Here is a 12,169-nt window from a genome sequence, read left to right on the forward strand (position 1 = left end):
TGTGAGATCATAATGGGCGGGGTCACCATGTGGCAACACCCGGTGACCCCGCCCCTTATGCCTATATAAGTCGCCGCACAACGCGTCCCTGCCATTACGGCCCGAGAGAGCGTGTCAACATCGGAAGGAAGAAGAAGACAGCGGCGACAAGACCGGGCCAACGCTAGTAAAAGAGCTGTAAGAAGATAGCAGAGGCCCGGCAAAAGAAGCGAAGAGCGGGACAAGACCCCTTGAAGTTGGAAATAGACCCCCGGACGGCAGCGACGAAGGAGAAAGCCGGGCTCCTCAGCTAGTAAAAGAGCTAGCTGTAAAAAAGCAGAAGATAGCGGAGGAGCCCGGCGAGAAGACCCCCAAATTCAGAAGAAAACCCCCAGAGCTGTCTAATAAAGTACTTTAACCACTTGCTTACTGGGCACTTAAACCCCCCTCAGTCCCAGACCAATTTTCAGCTTTCAGCGCTGATGCACTTTGAGTGACAATTGCGCGGGCATACAACACTGTACCCAAATGAAATTTTTATCATTTTTTTCCCACAAATAGAGCTTTCTTTTGGTGGTATTTAGTTACAGCTCGGAGTTTTATTTTTTGCTAAACAAACAAAAAAAGATGCAAAAAAAAAAAAAAAAAAATCATGTTTTAATAGTTTGTTATAAAATTTTGCAAACGGGTCATTTTTCTCCTTCATTGAAGTGCGCTGATTAGGCGGCACTGATAGGCTGCATTGGTGGGCACTGATGGGCTGCATTGGTGGGCACTGATGGGCTGCATTGGTGGGCACTGATGGGCTGCACTGGTGGGCACTGATAGGCATAGTTAAGGCGGCACTAATAGGCACAGATAAGGCGGCACCGATGGGCACAGATAAGGCGGCACTGATGGGCAAAGATGGGCACAGATAAGATGGCACGGATGGGTGGCACGGATAAGTGGCACGGATGGGTGGCACGGATGGGCACTGATAGGTACCACAGATAGATGGGACTGATGGGCACTGATAGGTGGCACTGATAGGTGGCTCTGATAGGTGGCACTGCTGGGCACTGATGGGCGGCACTGCTGGGCACTGATGGGCGGCACTGCTGGGCACTGATGGGCGGCACTGGGGTGCAGCACCTTTGAGGCAGATTGGGTGGCACTGTGGGTGGCACTGTGGGTGGCACTGTGGGCACTGTGGGCACTATGGGCACTGACAGGGGGCACTGACGGGGGGCACTTACTTTTTCTTTTATTTTACTTCAGGATGGCACTGCGGGAGGCAGGTGGGCACAGGCAGGTGGCAGGTGGTCCCTTGTATTGATGGCCGTGATCGGGACTGATGTCCCGATCACGGCCGCCGGTGATCGGCTTTTTTTTTCTCTCCTCGCGCTGTCAGCGCGAGGAGGAATAATAGCCGATTACCGGCTCCGTTCTATCACATGATCAGCTGTCATTGGCTGACAGCTGATCACGTGATAAGGGGTCGGGATCGACCCCTTACACGGATCGGTGATCAGGCGAGTCTCACGGACTCGCCGATCACAGAGCGCGCCGCGCGCGCCCCTCAGGGGGCGCGCAGGCCGCTCGTAACCAGGACGACGTCAATAGACGTAGTCCTGAAAATGTAGGTCCGCGCTAATGCCGTCATTTGGCAATAGCGCGGATCTGAAGTGGTTAAAAACCTGTGTTGTGTTTTTTTATTAACACTTTTTTCCCCACGTGAATGGGTAGGGCTACATCGTAACCCATACTCATTCACATAGGGTAGGGGACCGGAATCTGGGGGCTCCCGGATTCTGATAAGCCCCCCGCCCGCAGACCCCGACAACCAACGGCCAGGGTTGTTGGGAAGAGGTCATTGTCCTAATCAATATGGGGACAAAGTGCTGTTGGGAGGGTCACAGTTTATCATCCTTCAACTTTGAGAGTGGCTGGACTGTGGCGAGTATTGTAGAAAATGCCCCGGCATCAATGATATTAGTGGGAGAAATATTGGACCATTGTTGGTATTCGGGGACAAAAGAGTGCCTTTTAATTGGTGTCATTGGGAGAACTAGTGCCCCATTGTTTGTATCATGGGTGCAAGTGGTGCCCCATCACCACTTTCAGTGGGAGGAATAGTAGCTCATTGTTGCAATCAAGGCAAGGAATAGTGCCCCATCATTGGTATCAGTGGGAAGAATAGCGCCCTGCAGTTAGTGCCAGTGAGAGAAGACATGTTTCATCATTGGTGTCAGTGGGAAAATTAGTGCCTCATTGTTGGGTTCAATGGTAGGAATAGTGTCCTATTGGTATCAGTGACAGGAATTATGCCCCATTGTTGGTGTAGAAGGAATAGTGGAGGAATAATGTCCCAAGCTCCCAATAAAGGCAAGCCACGTGCTTATTGTGCACTTCATCATTATACAAGTATTATTTAATGTTTTTAAATCTAACAATATTCACTTTTTTTTTTTTTTTTTTTAGATAAACTTTATATTTTTATTTAACATTGTGAGGATTCTGATGACAAAGCTCCGAGCCTCCACTACGTCAGAGACCATCCAGTACAGGTAAATTATCTCTTTTGAACATGTTTTATCTTTTCTCTCTTTCTTTTGTTTTCTCACACTGTAGGATGTCTTTCCCTTCTTGAGTATCCCTGTTCATTTTTCTTCATTGCCTTCCAGGAAAGCAGTAAAGGCGACTTTGGTTCTGCTGCCTCTTCTGGGAATCACCTACATGCTTTTCTTTGTCACTCCAGGAGAAGATGAAGTCTCACGAATTGTCTTCATCTATTTCAATTCATTCTTGCAGTCCTTCCAGGTATTAAAGGGAATTTGACCAGTACTGAGTATATATATTGTGATATTTTGGGGTCCGGATCACTAGCCATCTGTGTCTTTGTAAAACGAACAATTTTTATTTCTCCAAAACCGTGAAACGTAACTGGTTTAAGGCTGGGTTCACATATGAGCACGCAGTGGCTCACAGCAGGAGTGCGGTGCGTCCTCGTTCAAATTTTCTGGTCCGATTTCAGCCCGAATCGCAACAGAGCTGCTGCGGAGATATGTGTATCGGCTCCATAGAGAGCCGGTCACAATCTCCTGCTGTGCAAATTAGATACGGGGAAACCGGCATCCAATTCGCACTATTGTGAACCCAGCCTCAAACAGAATTCCAGGTTTTCGCCAACATAAACTTGTTCCACAACAAGGTTAAAATATCTGCCTCTTCCAGGGGTCCAGTTCATAAATAGCCCAGCAGGATCTAAGCAGCCAAACCGCCCACCATATCTAATCCAAAACATTTTAATGGGACAGAACTGCCCTCTTTTAGTTGAACTGTGGGACTATGTAAGCAGAGTACTCTCTCAATGACTTGACATTTCTGCTCCTTTTGAGGGGCTGGAGGCTCTTTCCCACCCAAGTTCTCTCAGACCCTCTGAATTCCGAGACCTATATCAGGACTTCATAAACCTGGAAAACTTCAAACCAGTTTTTGCTTTTAATCTGATCACCCTGGAACCCCTCACCCTCCACGGGTGAGAAATCCATGAGTACTCAACTGCTTCTTTGGTGGCTTCTCTTAAAGGGACTACAACCCAAAGCATGGTGACATATATCTACCACCCAGGACCCTTCCCTGTTGTCCTGCACAATATGTGTATACAGTTTCTCATAAAAGTGAGTACACCTCTCACATTTTTGTAAATATTTAATTATTATTATTGGGCCACGTCTTGCCCAGAAAGATTGCCAAGAATAAGGGTCTGATATGTGTGGGCTGTGGGTGGGGGTGACAGTGTCTCCAGGACTGGAATGAAGATGTTGGCAAGTATAAATATATATCCACAGTGACAGTAAAGAGACATGACACGCTATCCCAAGTATGGGAAAGAGGCACAGTTGGTTACTAGAAATAGGGGGTGGGGGGATTTGGCAACACAAAAATGTCTATGTTAAATATAGTGACATATATGTAATTTTTATTTTGCATATACAGTATCTGACAAAAGTGATTACCCCTTTCACATTTTTGTAAATATTTTATTCTTTTCATGTGACAACACTGAAAAAATGACACTTTGCTACAATGTAAAGTAGTGAGTGTACAGCTTGTATAACAGTGTCAATTTGCTGTCCCCTCCAAATAACTCCACACACAGCCATTTATGTCCAAACTGCTGGCAACAAAAGTAAGTACACGCCTAAGTGAAAATGTCCAAATTGGGCGCAATTAGCCATTTTCCCTCCCCAGTGTCATGGGACTCATTACAAGGTTTCTGGTGTGAATGGGGAGCAGGTGTGTTAAATTTGATATCGCTCTCACGCTCTCATACTGATCACTGTAAGTTCAACATGGCACCTCATGGAACAAACTCTCTGAGGATCTGAAAAAAGAATTGTTGCTCTACATAAAGATAGCCTAGGCTATAAGAAGATTGCCAGGACCCTGAAACTGAGCTGTAGCATGGTGGCCAAGACCATACAGCGGTTTAACAGGACAGCTTCCACTCAGAACAGGCCTCACCATGGTCGACCAAAGAAGTTGGGTGCACGTGCTTAACGTCCTATCCAGAGGTTGTCTTTGGGAAATAGATGTATGAGTGCTGCCAGCATTGCTGCAGAGGTTGAAGGGGTGGGAGGTCAGCCTGTCAATGCTTAGACCAAATGCCGCACACTGCATCAAACTGGTCTGCATGGCTGTCGTCCCAAAAGCCTCTTCTAAAGATGATGCACAAGAAAGCCCTCAAACAGTTTGCTGAAGACAAGCGGACTAAGGACATGGATTACTGGAACCATGTTCTGTGGTCTGACGAGAACAAGATAAACTTATTTGGTTCAGATGGTGTCAGGTGTGTGTGGCAGCAACCAGGTGAGGAGTAAAAAGACAAGTATGTCTTGCTGCCGGCACTGGGGAGCTACAAATCATTGAGGGAACCATGAATGCCAACAAGTACTGTGACATACTGAAGCTGAGCATGATCTCCTCCCTTCAGAGACTGGGCCGCAGGGCAGTATTCCAACATTATTACGACCCCAAACACACTTCCAAGATGACCACTGCCTTGCTAAAGAAGCTGAGGGTAAATGTGATGGACTGGCCAAGATAAACTTGCTTGATTTAGATGGTGTCAAGCGTGTGTGGCGGCAACCAGGTAAGGAGTACAAAGACAAGTGTGTCTTGCCTTCAGTCGAGCATGGTGGTGGGAGTATCATGGTCTTGAGCTGCAAGAGTGCTGCCAGCACCGGGGAGCTACAGTTAATTGTGGGAACCATGAATGCCAACATGTACTGTGACATACTGAAGCAGAGCATGATCCCCTCCCTTTGGAGACTGGGGCCGCAGGCCAGTATTCCAACATAACGACCCCAAACACACCTCCAAAACTACCACTGCCTTGCTAAAGAAGCTAAGGGTAAAGGTGACGGACTGGCCAAGCATGTCTCCAGACCTAAACCCTATTGAGCATCTATGGGACATCCTCAAAAGGAAGATGGAGGAGCGCAAGGTCTCTAACATCCACCAGCTCTGTGATGTCATGGAGGAGGACTTCAGTGACAACCTGTGAAGCTCTTGTGATCTCCATGCCCAAGCGGGTTAAGGTAGTGCTGGAAAATAATGGTGGCCACACAAGTTATTGACACTTTGGGTCCAATTTGGACATTTTCACTTAGGGGTGTACTCACTTTTGTTGCCAGCGGTTTAGACATTAATGGCTGTGTGTTGAGTTATATTGAGGGGACGGCAAATTTACACTGTTATACAAGCTTTACACTCACTACTTTGCAGCAAAGTGTCATTTCTTCAGTGTTGTCACATGAAAAGATAAAATAAAATATTTACAAAAATGTGAGGGGTGTACTCACTTTTGTGAGATACTGTATATATGTTTTTGTGTATCATCTTACTGTTTTTTTTTAGTCTTCTTACTCCTTTGAGAGGCACTAGGACAGCTGTTCAGCTTTAGGAATTAAGTAGGCCATACATTTGTACAACAATGTTGGGCTATGGCTACAACCTGTTGCTAAGTCTTTCTGTTTCTTTCTTTAGGGATTTTTTGTTTCAGTCTTCTACTGTTTCCTAAACAGTGAGGTATGTGTATTTGAATTATTTTAGTACTGTAATGGTCTGTCTTCTAGCTTGTTTCAGGACTATAACTAGTACATCAATGGGACTACAAGTAGATTTCCTGTAAATGCACTGTTAAAATAAATACATATTTGTAAACTTTTTTCTATAACAAAATTTTGAATTCTGTTTGGACATCCTTGTTATTCATGCACCACAGCCATGCTATAGAAAGGTGACACCACTGCTTCCTGTTTAAGCTTTCTATCATCCAGCATCATCTTCTAGTTAACTGAACAAGCAGTCAGCTTTTTTATCTCTATTAGTCTATAGTCACACGGCTAAACAGGATGTAGCACCCTCCTAGTTAGGCTGCTAGGCAAATTTAGTTTTTGGCTCCTGCTGTTGCCAGAGGAGCAATGATTCTTTATACCGGGTTGTTTGGGACTGTGCTGGCTCCCCAATCCCTGGGGGAGGTGTGTCAGGTCACCTGAGAGGATGGACTTGGCTGCAGTCTGGCTCCAGATCGCGGCCCCTAGGGTCTCACAGCTCACACTCACAGTAGACTACAGGAGAAGGAAGCAGCAGGCTGGAACAACAAGAATAGTAAGGGGATAAGGCAGAGGTCAGGGCAACAAGCAGACAGGAACAACAGAGTACACGCCAAAGGTTCAGGGTCACAGGCAGACAGGGATGGTCAGGGACATGCCAAAAGGTCAAGGTCACAAGCAGACAGGAATCATTGAGAACACGCCAAGGTCGGTAACAGAGACAAATGAAGAGCACACGGCAAGCAGGAACCAGGAAGCCAAACACGCAATGAATACACAATGGTTGATCAGCCCTGATAGCTTGCAGTGCACAGGTTAATATAGGGTTCCCTGATAGGGCCTGGGGTGGAGCCATGCTTAGAGGAGAGGTTATAAAAACCACCAGGTGGAAGTGGCTGGCCTCTTAGTCTGAACACATGAGGGGAGGTAAGCAAACACAGGAAGATCACTGCATAATCATGACAAGGTGTGCCCAGATGGCAAATTGTCTTTCTCCCACCTGAGGGAATGGATCAATGAGTTGAAAGGAGGAGTGGGCTGCTTGCCCTTGGCCCCTCTGGGACTTGACTTTAAGCTGCCTAAATAGGGCTGCACCTATCCACCGACCCAGTTCCTGGATTCTGTGAGTTTGTCGTACAAGCCACTTCATTGTCCCCAACTGTGAACCTATAAACTGTCCCGGCTTAGTCTATCTGGTCCTCAAACTATAGACCTTTCCAGTCTTGCTGCACCTGATTTACCAAACATTGCATGGTCTCCAGCTGTGAGTGAAAAGAAGCTGTGCTGCTGCTGTTTAGAGAGTTGTCCTCTGAAAATTGCGTCCAAGCGTTTGAGTATTCCACACCACCCCAAATCCCCTCCCCAGTTCCTGTATGCAATAAATTACAGAAAAAGACAAACCTCTAGACCAGGGGTAGGCAACCTCCGGCATGGGTGCCCCTAGCAGCACGCAAAGCCTCTTTTGCCAGCACTCGACTCCCTCCCCATCAGCAGATCAGCGCAGGGAAGTGTCAGTGAGACACAGCTTCTGCCACACTAATGCTTTTACAATCGCAGAATTCCTCACCCTGCACTGAGATGGAGCACTGAGCCCCCACACATTGTAAAAGATGGGAAACATTGTTTGGTTCTCTAACTTTGCTGTAGCTGTGAACATCAAGAGATTGGGTGCAGTTCTGCTAGGGAGGGGGCGGTCCCTGTTTCCAGGAGAAGGAGGACTGTAATTGGTCACTGCTAAAGCCAATCACAGTCCTGCTAGCCCCGCCCACCACCTGAACTCATCATTGTGCATTCATTCCAGATGCTTGTAGGTGACATCACATACAAGCACGTGGGCTTGACGCAAGAGGCAGATCAGCAGGATAAGTGTGCTAGGACAGGTAGATGTGTCTAATTTCTACTTCCTTGCACCACTCTGCATATCACACATATCATAGATAAGAAGAGGGTACAGCGGTGAGGCAGATGAGCAGGGGGGTACAGTGGTTGGGCAGATGTGCAGGAGGTACAGTGGTGGGAGAGATGAGAAGGAGATTCAACGGTCAGACAGAAGTGGAGGGGGGTACAGTGATGGAGCAGATGTGCAGGGAGTTACAGTGGTGGGACAGATGAGCAGGGGGATTCAGTTTTTGGCCAGATGAGATGGGGGTTATAGTGGTGGGACAGATGAGCAGAGCAGGGGGGTTCAGTGTTGGAACAGATGAAAAGGAGGTTCAGCGGTGGGAAAGAAAAGCAGGGGGTACAGCGGTAGGGCAGATTTGAAAGGAGGTGCATTGGTGGGATAAATGAGCAGGGGGTTACAGTGGTGGGGCAGAGGAGCAGGGGGATACAGAGGTGAGACAGATGTGCGCAGGTACATTGGCGGGGCAGATGACCAGATGGGTTTAGTGTTAGGACAGATGAGAAGGTGGTTCAGGGGTGAGATAGAGTGTGGGGGTATAACGGTGGAGCAGATGTGCAGGGAGGTAGTGGTGGGGCAGATGAGAAGCGGGGGTACATAGGTGGGGCAGATGAGCAGGGGGTTACAGTGGTGGGGCATATGTGCAGGGTGATACAGTGGTGGGGTAGATGTACAGGGTGGTACAGTGGTAGGGTAGATGTGTTGGGGGTTATAGTGGTAGGACAGATGAGTAGCGGGGGTACAGTGATCTGGGAAAAGGAGTTGCATGAATTGGGGCTGATCTGAGGTGTGAGAGTGCAGGATGTTAATTTGTCACTATTACTCAAGTAGTTTCATAGTTTCATAGTTAGGTTGAATAAAGACACCAGTCCATCCAGTTCAACCTGAGTGAGGTGTCTACAATTGTCCCTATCCCTGTACTTTGCACACTCACATCGGTCCCTACCCTCAAGGAGCCCACAATCCAAGGTCCCCATTCATATACCAGGGCCAATTTTGGACAGAAGCCAATTAACCTACCTGCATGTCTTTGGATTGTGGGAGGAAACCGGAGTACCCGGAGGAAACCCACGCAGGCACAGGGAGAACATGCAAACTCCAGGCAGGTAGTGTCATGGTTGGGATTTGAACCAGCGACCCTTCTTACGGCTAGGTGAGAGTGCTAACCACTACACCACTGTGCTGCCGTAAACTTAAAGCATTTACTTCATAAAATATAATTTTCATGATTGAGAGTGTGAAGTTCACATTATTTGGTTATAAAGTTGGCACGCTCAATTTCTTTGAAAACATTTTTTGGCACACTGCACTCAAAAGGTTGCCTACCCCTGCTCTAGACTAATCACTGAGCCAGAGTGGATAGACATTTACTGTGTGCATTGCTGCCTCTGCACTGTAGTAGGAAAGAAACTGGTAATGGCTGCAGCCCTTGAGGAGGTGACGCTACAGGGAGAAAACCACATCTGAAAAGGCCTACTAAACCAAACTACTAAGTACAGACATCTGTGTTGGTTTGGCATTGGTCCATGTATCATTGACTAAAATATTTCATGTAACATCTCTTATTCTTCCTCTTTTTCAAGTGCAACTTCTTCTAAGTAACACAGGGGCAGGTTGAGCTGAACATAGTCTTATCAAAGGTGTTCAGTGCTAGGGTTTTAATTTTCTTCTGTCCCATTTTACATAAAACGGTAATGATCATGTGATAATTGAATCAAAACTTGTATGTGAAAAGATATCCTCCTAACTAGTAATTATCTAATTCCATTTCCAGGTGCGCTCTGCAGTCAGAAAGAGATGGCATCGTTGGCAGGACAAGCACTCTATCCGAGCTCGTGTTGCCCGTGCAATGTCCATTCCCACTTCACCCACACGGGTTAGCTTCCATAGCATCAAGCAATCTTCTGCTATCTGACCCACCACTTCCACTTCCTGAATGGCTCCTCTAGAGCTTACCACCTAACCCTATAATGAGAGGTTGTAGAGGCTCCAAAATCGAGTATGGTCACTAAACTGAACAGTAACTGAGAGACCACATTCCTTGTGTCCAACTAATTGTATTTCGACAATCAGAAAAAAAAAAAGATGATGGAAAGGAGAAATTGAACTTTCCGCCTTAGTGCAATATTGGCAACTGCTAGATTTGAACTGCTAGGGGACTAATGCAGAGACAGAAAACCACTAAAAGCAGAGAAACCAATAGATAGAACACAGCACAATCCATAAACTTGTTCTGATATATCACCAGCCACAACCAAACAATTGCTGAGAATGTGCATCTAGGCTACCTAGCCAATCCTCTGTGCCTCAACGTGGAAAATGACCGGCACCAGGCTTTTTCATTGGTGATAAAGTTACCTAACACTTTGTGAATCATTCTATATTCTCATTTTCTACACAGACTATGAGCACAAATATCTGTGCCAATGAAGGTGGCTCTTCAGTTCAGGTCACACGTACCCTAGCAATGAATATAGTGCCATGTGATTGTATATCAAGGGGACCAAATGAACCAATGAAATGTATGCAGTGGCCTTCTAGTCAAGTTGACTGGACAACATTGTGGAAGATGATTTACTTGACTCAGGAGTAAAGTGGACAAGGCCTGACCTATTAATCAAGTGGCACTGGTCTTACTCGCTTTGTTGCCTGGCTTTGTAATAAGACCGTAATTGTAACGCAGCTAGGGCAAGCCTGAAGAAAACAATGAGTCTGTTTAAATCCATCAAATCAGTATGCTGGGTCATAACAAATCTATATTAAGTGCGAATTTGTACAAAGAGATTCTATGTGTGAATGTTCTAACATTGGACCTTATGAAAGCCTGACTGGGTCAGTAAAAAAAAAAAAAAAAAGTGCCACTGTGGACCGGATCTGCAACCCAAATAGCTTTGTGCTATAGACATTTTTGCTGCACATATATATATGTTAGAGTGTTGCACTAAAATATAAAAAATGTCTTTATATATTGTCACGCTACACAAATAAATCCTTAAAATGGTGATGAAAATTGTCTACTAATGTGTTCCACAGCTGCTTCTCTGAAACAAGTGTCATACAGATGTTAGGGTCAAGAATGGGTTATGTCAGGCTTCTCAGATAGGGTTATGATGGAGGCAAATGTCCCTTTGTCAAATGTTGTATTATTTCAAAATACAATAATGTACAAATAGCAGGTATGTTTATGAAGTAGAAAAAACTGAGCAGAAATTATATGAATTATACCAAAATGTGGAACTGTTGGCCATGGTGGCCAATAAGATTTTAATGTTCTAATGAAAGACTGTGTCACGATCAGGGCTCAGGCTCGAAGACCAGTTGCTGTAGCAGAACTACCACCAACCAGCAGGATAGGTACACAGGCAGTCAACCTGGTGCATGACGTGGGCTCACCTGAGGGGCACAGTCTAAGTACTAACCAGTGTTCACCAGAGCTTCTGAGGGTGGAGGTCAATTTTGCTGTGTTAGCACCAGGTCGTGGTCCTTAGGATCACCCCACCAGGAGATGAGCAAGCCGGGGTCCAGTAGCGGATAAGCAAGTATGGATCAGGGACAGAAGCGTAGTCGGTAAACAAGCCAATAGGTCAGTAATGAGTAGTTGCAGGTTGGGATCAGGCAGACGCATTGTCAAGGAACAAGCTAAGGGATAAGGGTTGATAACGGGTGGTAGAAAAATATGGATGGCAGCAGGGAAGACAAGAGCGAGATGCTGGCTGGAGAGAATACAATAATCTGGCAAACAGGAAGTGCAGAGACTTGGCTTAAATCGGGAAGTTCAAGGGAGGAGCAAAGAGTTCAAGACAGGATAAGTCAAGAAATTGTCTTGGGACCTGTCCACCATTCCAGGTGGCTCAGAAAGAAGGGACATTGACACAGCAGAGGTTTCGGGTTCAAATCCAGGCACTGACAGACTGAATATGATTGGCTGTTGTGTGGTAATAAGACACCCTGAAAAATGTTGTCTCTACCCATCTTCTACTATACCAGAGATATGCAATTAGCGGACCTCCCGCTGTTGCAAAACTGCAAGTCGCATTATGCCTCTGCCACTCGGTGTCATGCTTGTGGCTGTCAGAATCTTGCTATGCCTCATGGGATTTGTAGTTCTGGAACAGCTGGAGGTCCGCTAATTGCATATCCCTGTCCTATACTGTACATTGGCAGTGTTGATCGTCTTACTTTAAAAAGT

At 46.2% G+C, this 12,169-nt stretch overlaps 1 protein-coding gene across 1 annotated transcript in view; it reads left to right on the forward strand.

The window, feature by feature from the left end:
- The window catches only part of CRHR1 (corticotropin releasing hormone receptor 1), a 324,543-nt gene extending 313,566 nt beyond the window's left edge, over window positions 1-10,977 (forward strand). Inside the window, exons 11-14 of the mRNA XM_077460170.1 lie at window positions 2,443-2,528; window positions 2,646-2,781; window positions 6,013-6,054; window positions 9,755-10,977. Of these exons, the coding sequence (XP_077316296.1) occupies window positions 2,443-2,528; window positions 2,646-2,781; window positions 6,013-6,054; window positions 9,755-9,895 (405 nt within the window). The 3' untranslated portion in view covers window positions 9,896-10,977. The remainder of the gene's footprint in view (window positions 1-2,442; window positions 2,529-2,645; window positions 2,782-6,012; window positions 6,055-9,754) is intronic.
- Window positions 10,978-12,169: the final 1,192 nt, after the last annotated feature.

Source organism: Lithobates pipiens, unplaced genomic scaffold, assembly GCF_037356315.1.
Source record: "Lithobates pipiens isolate NorthernLeopardFrog02 unplaced genomic scaffold, aLitPip1_a1.2 Scaffold_28, whole genome shotgun sequence".
In the NCBI taxonomy this organism is placed as follows: Eukaryota; Metazoa; Chordata; class Amphibia; order Anura; family Ranidae; genus Lithobates; species Lithobates pipiens.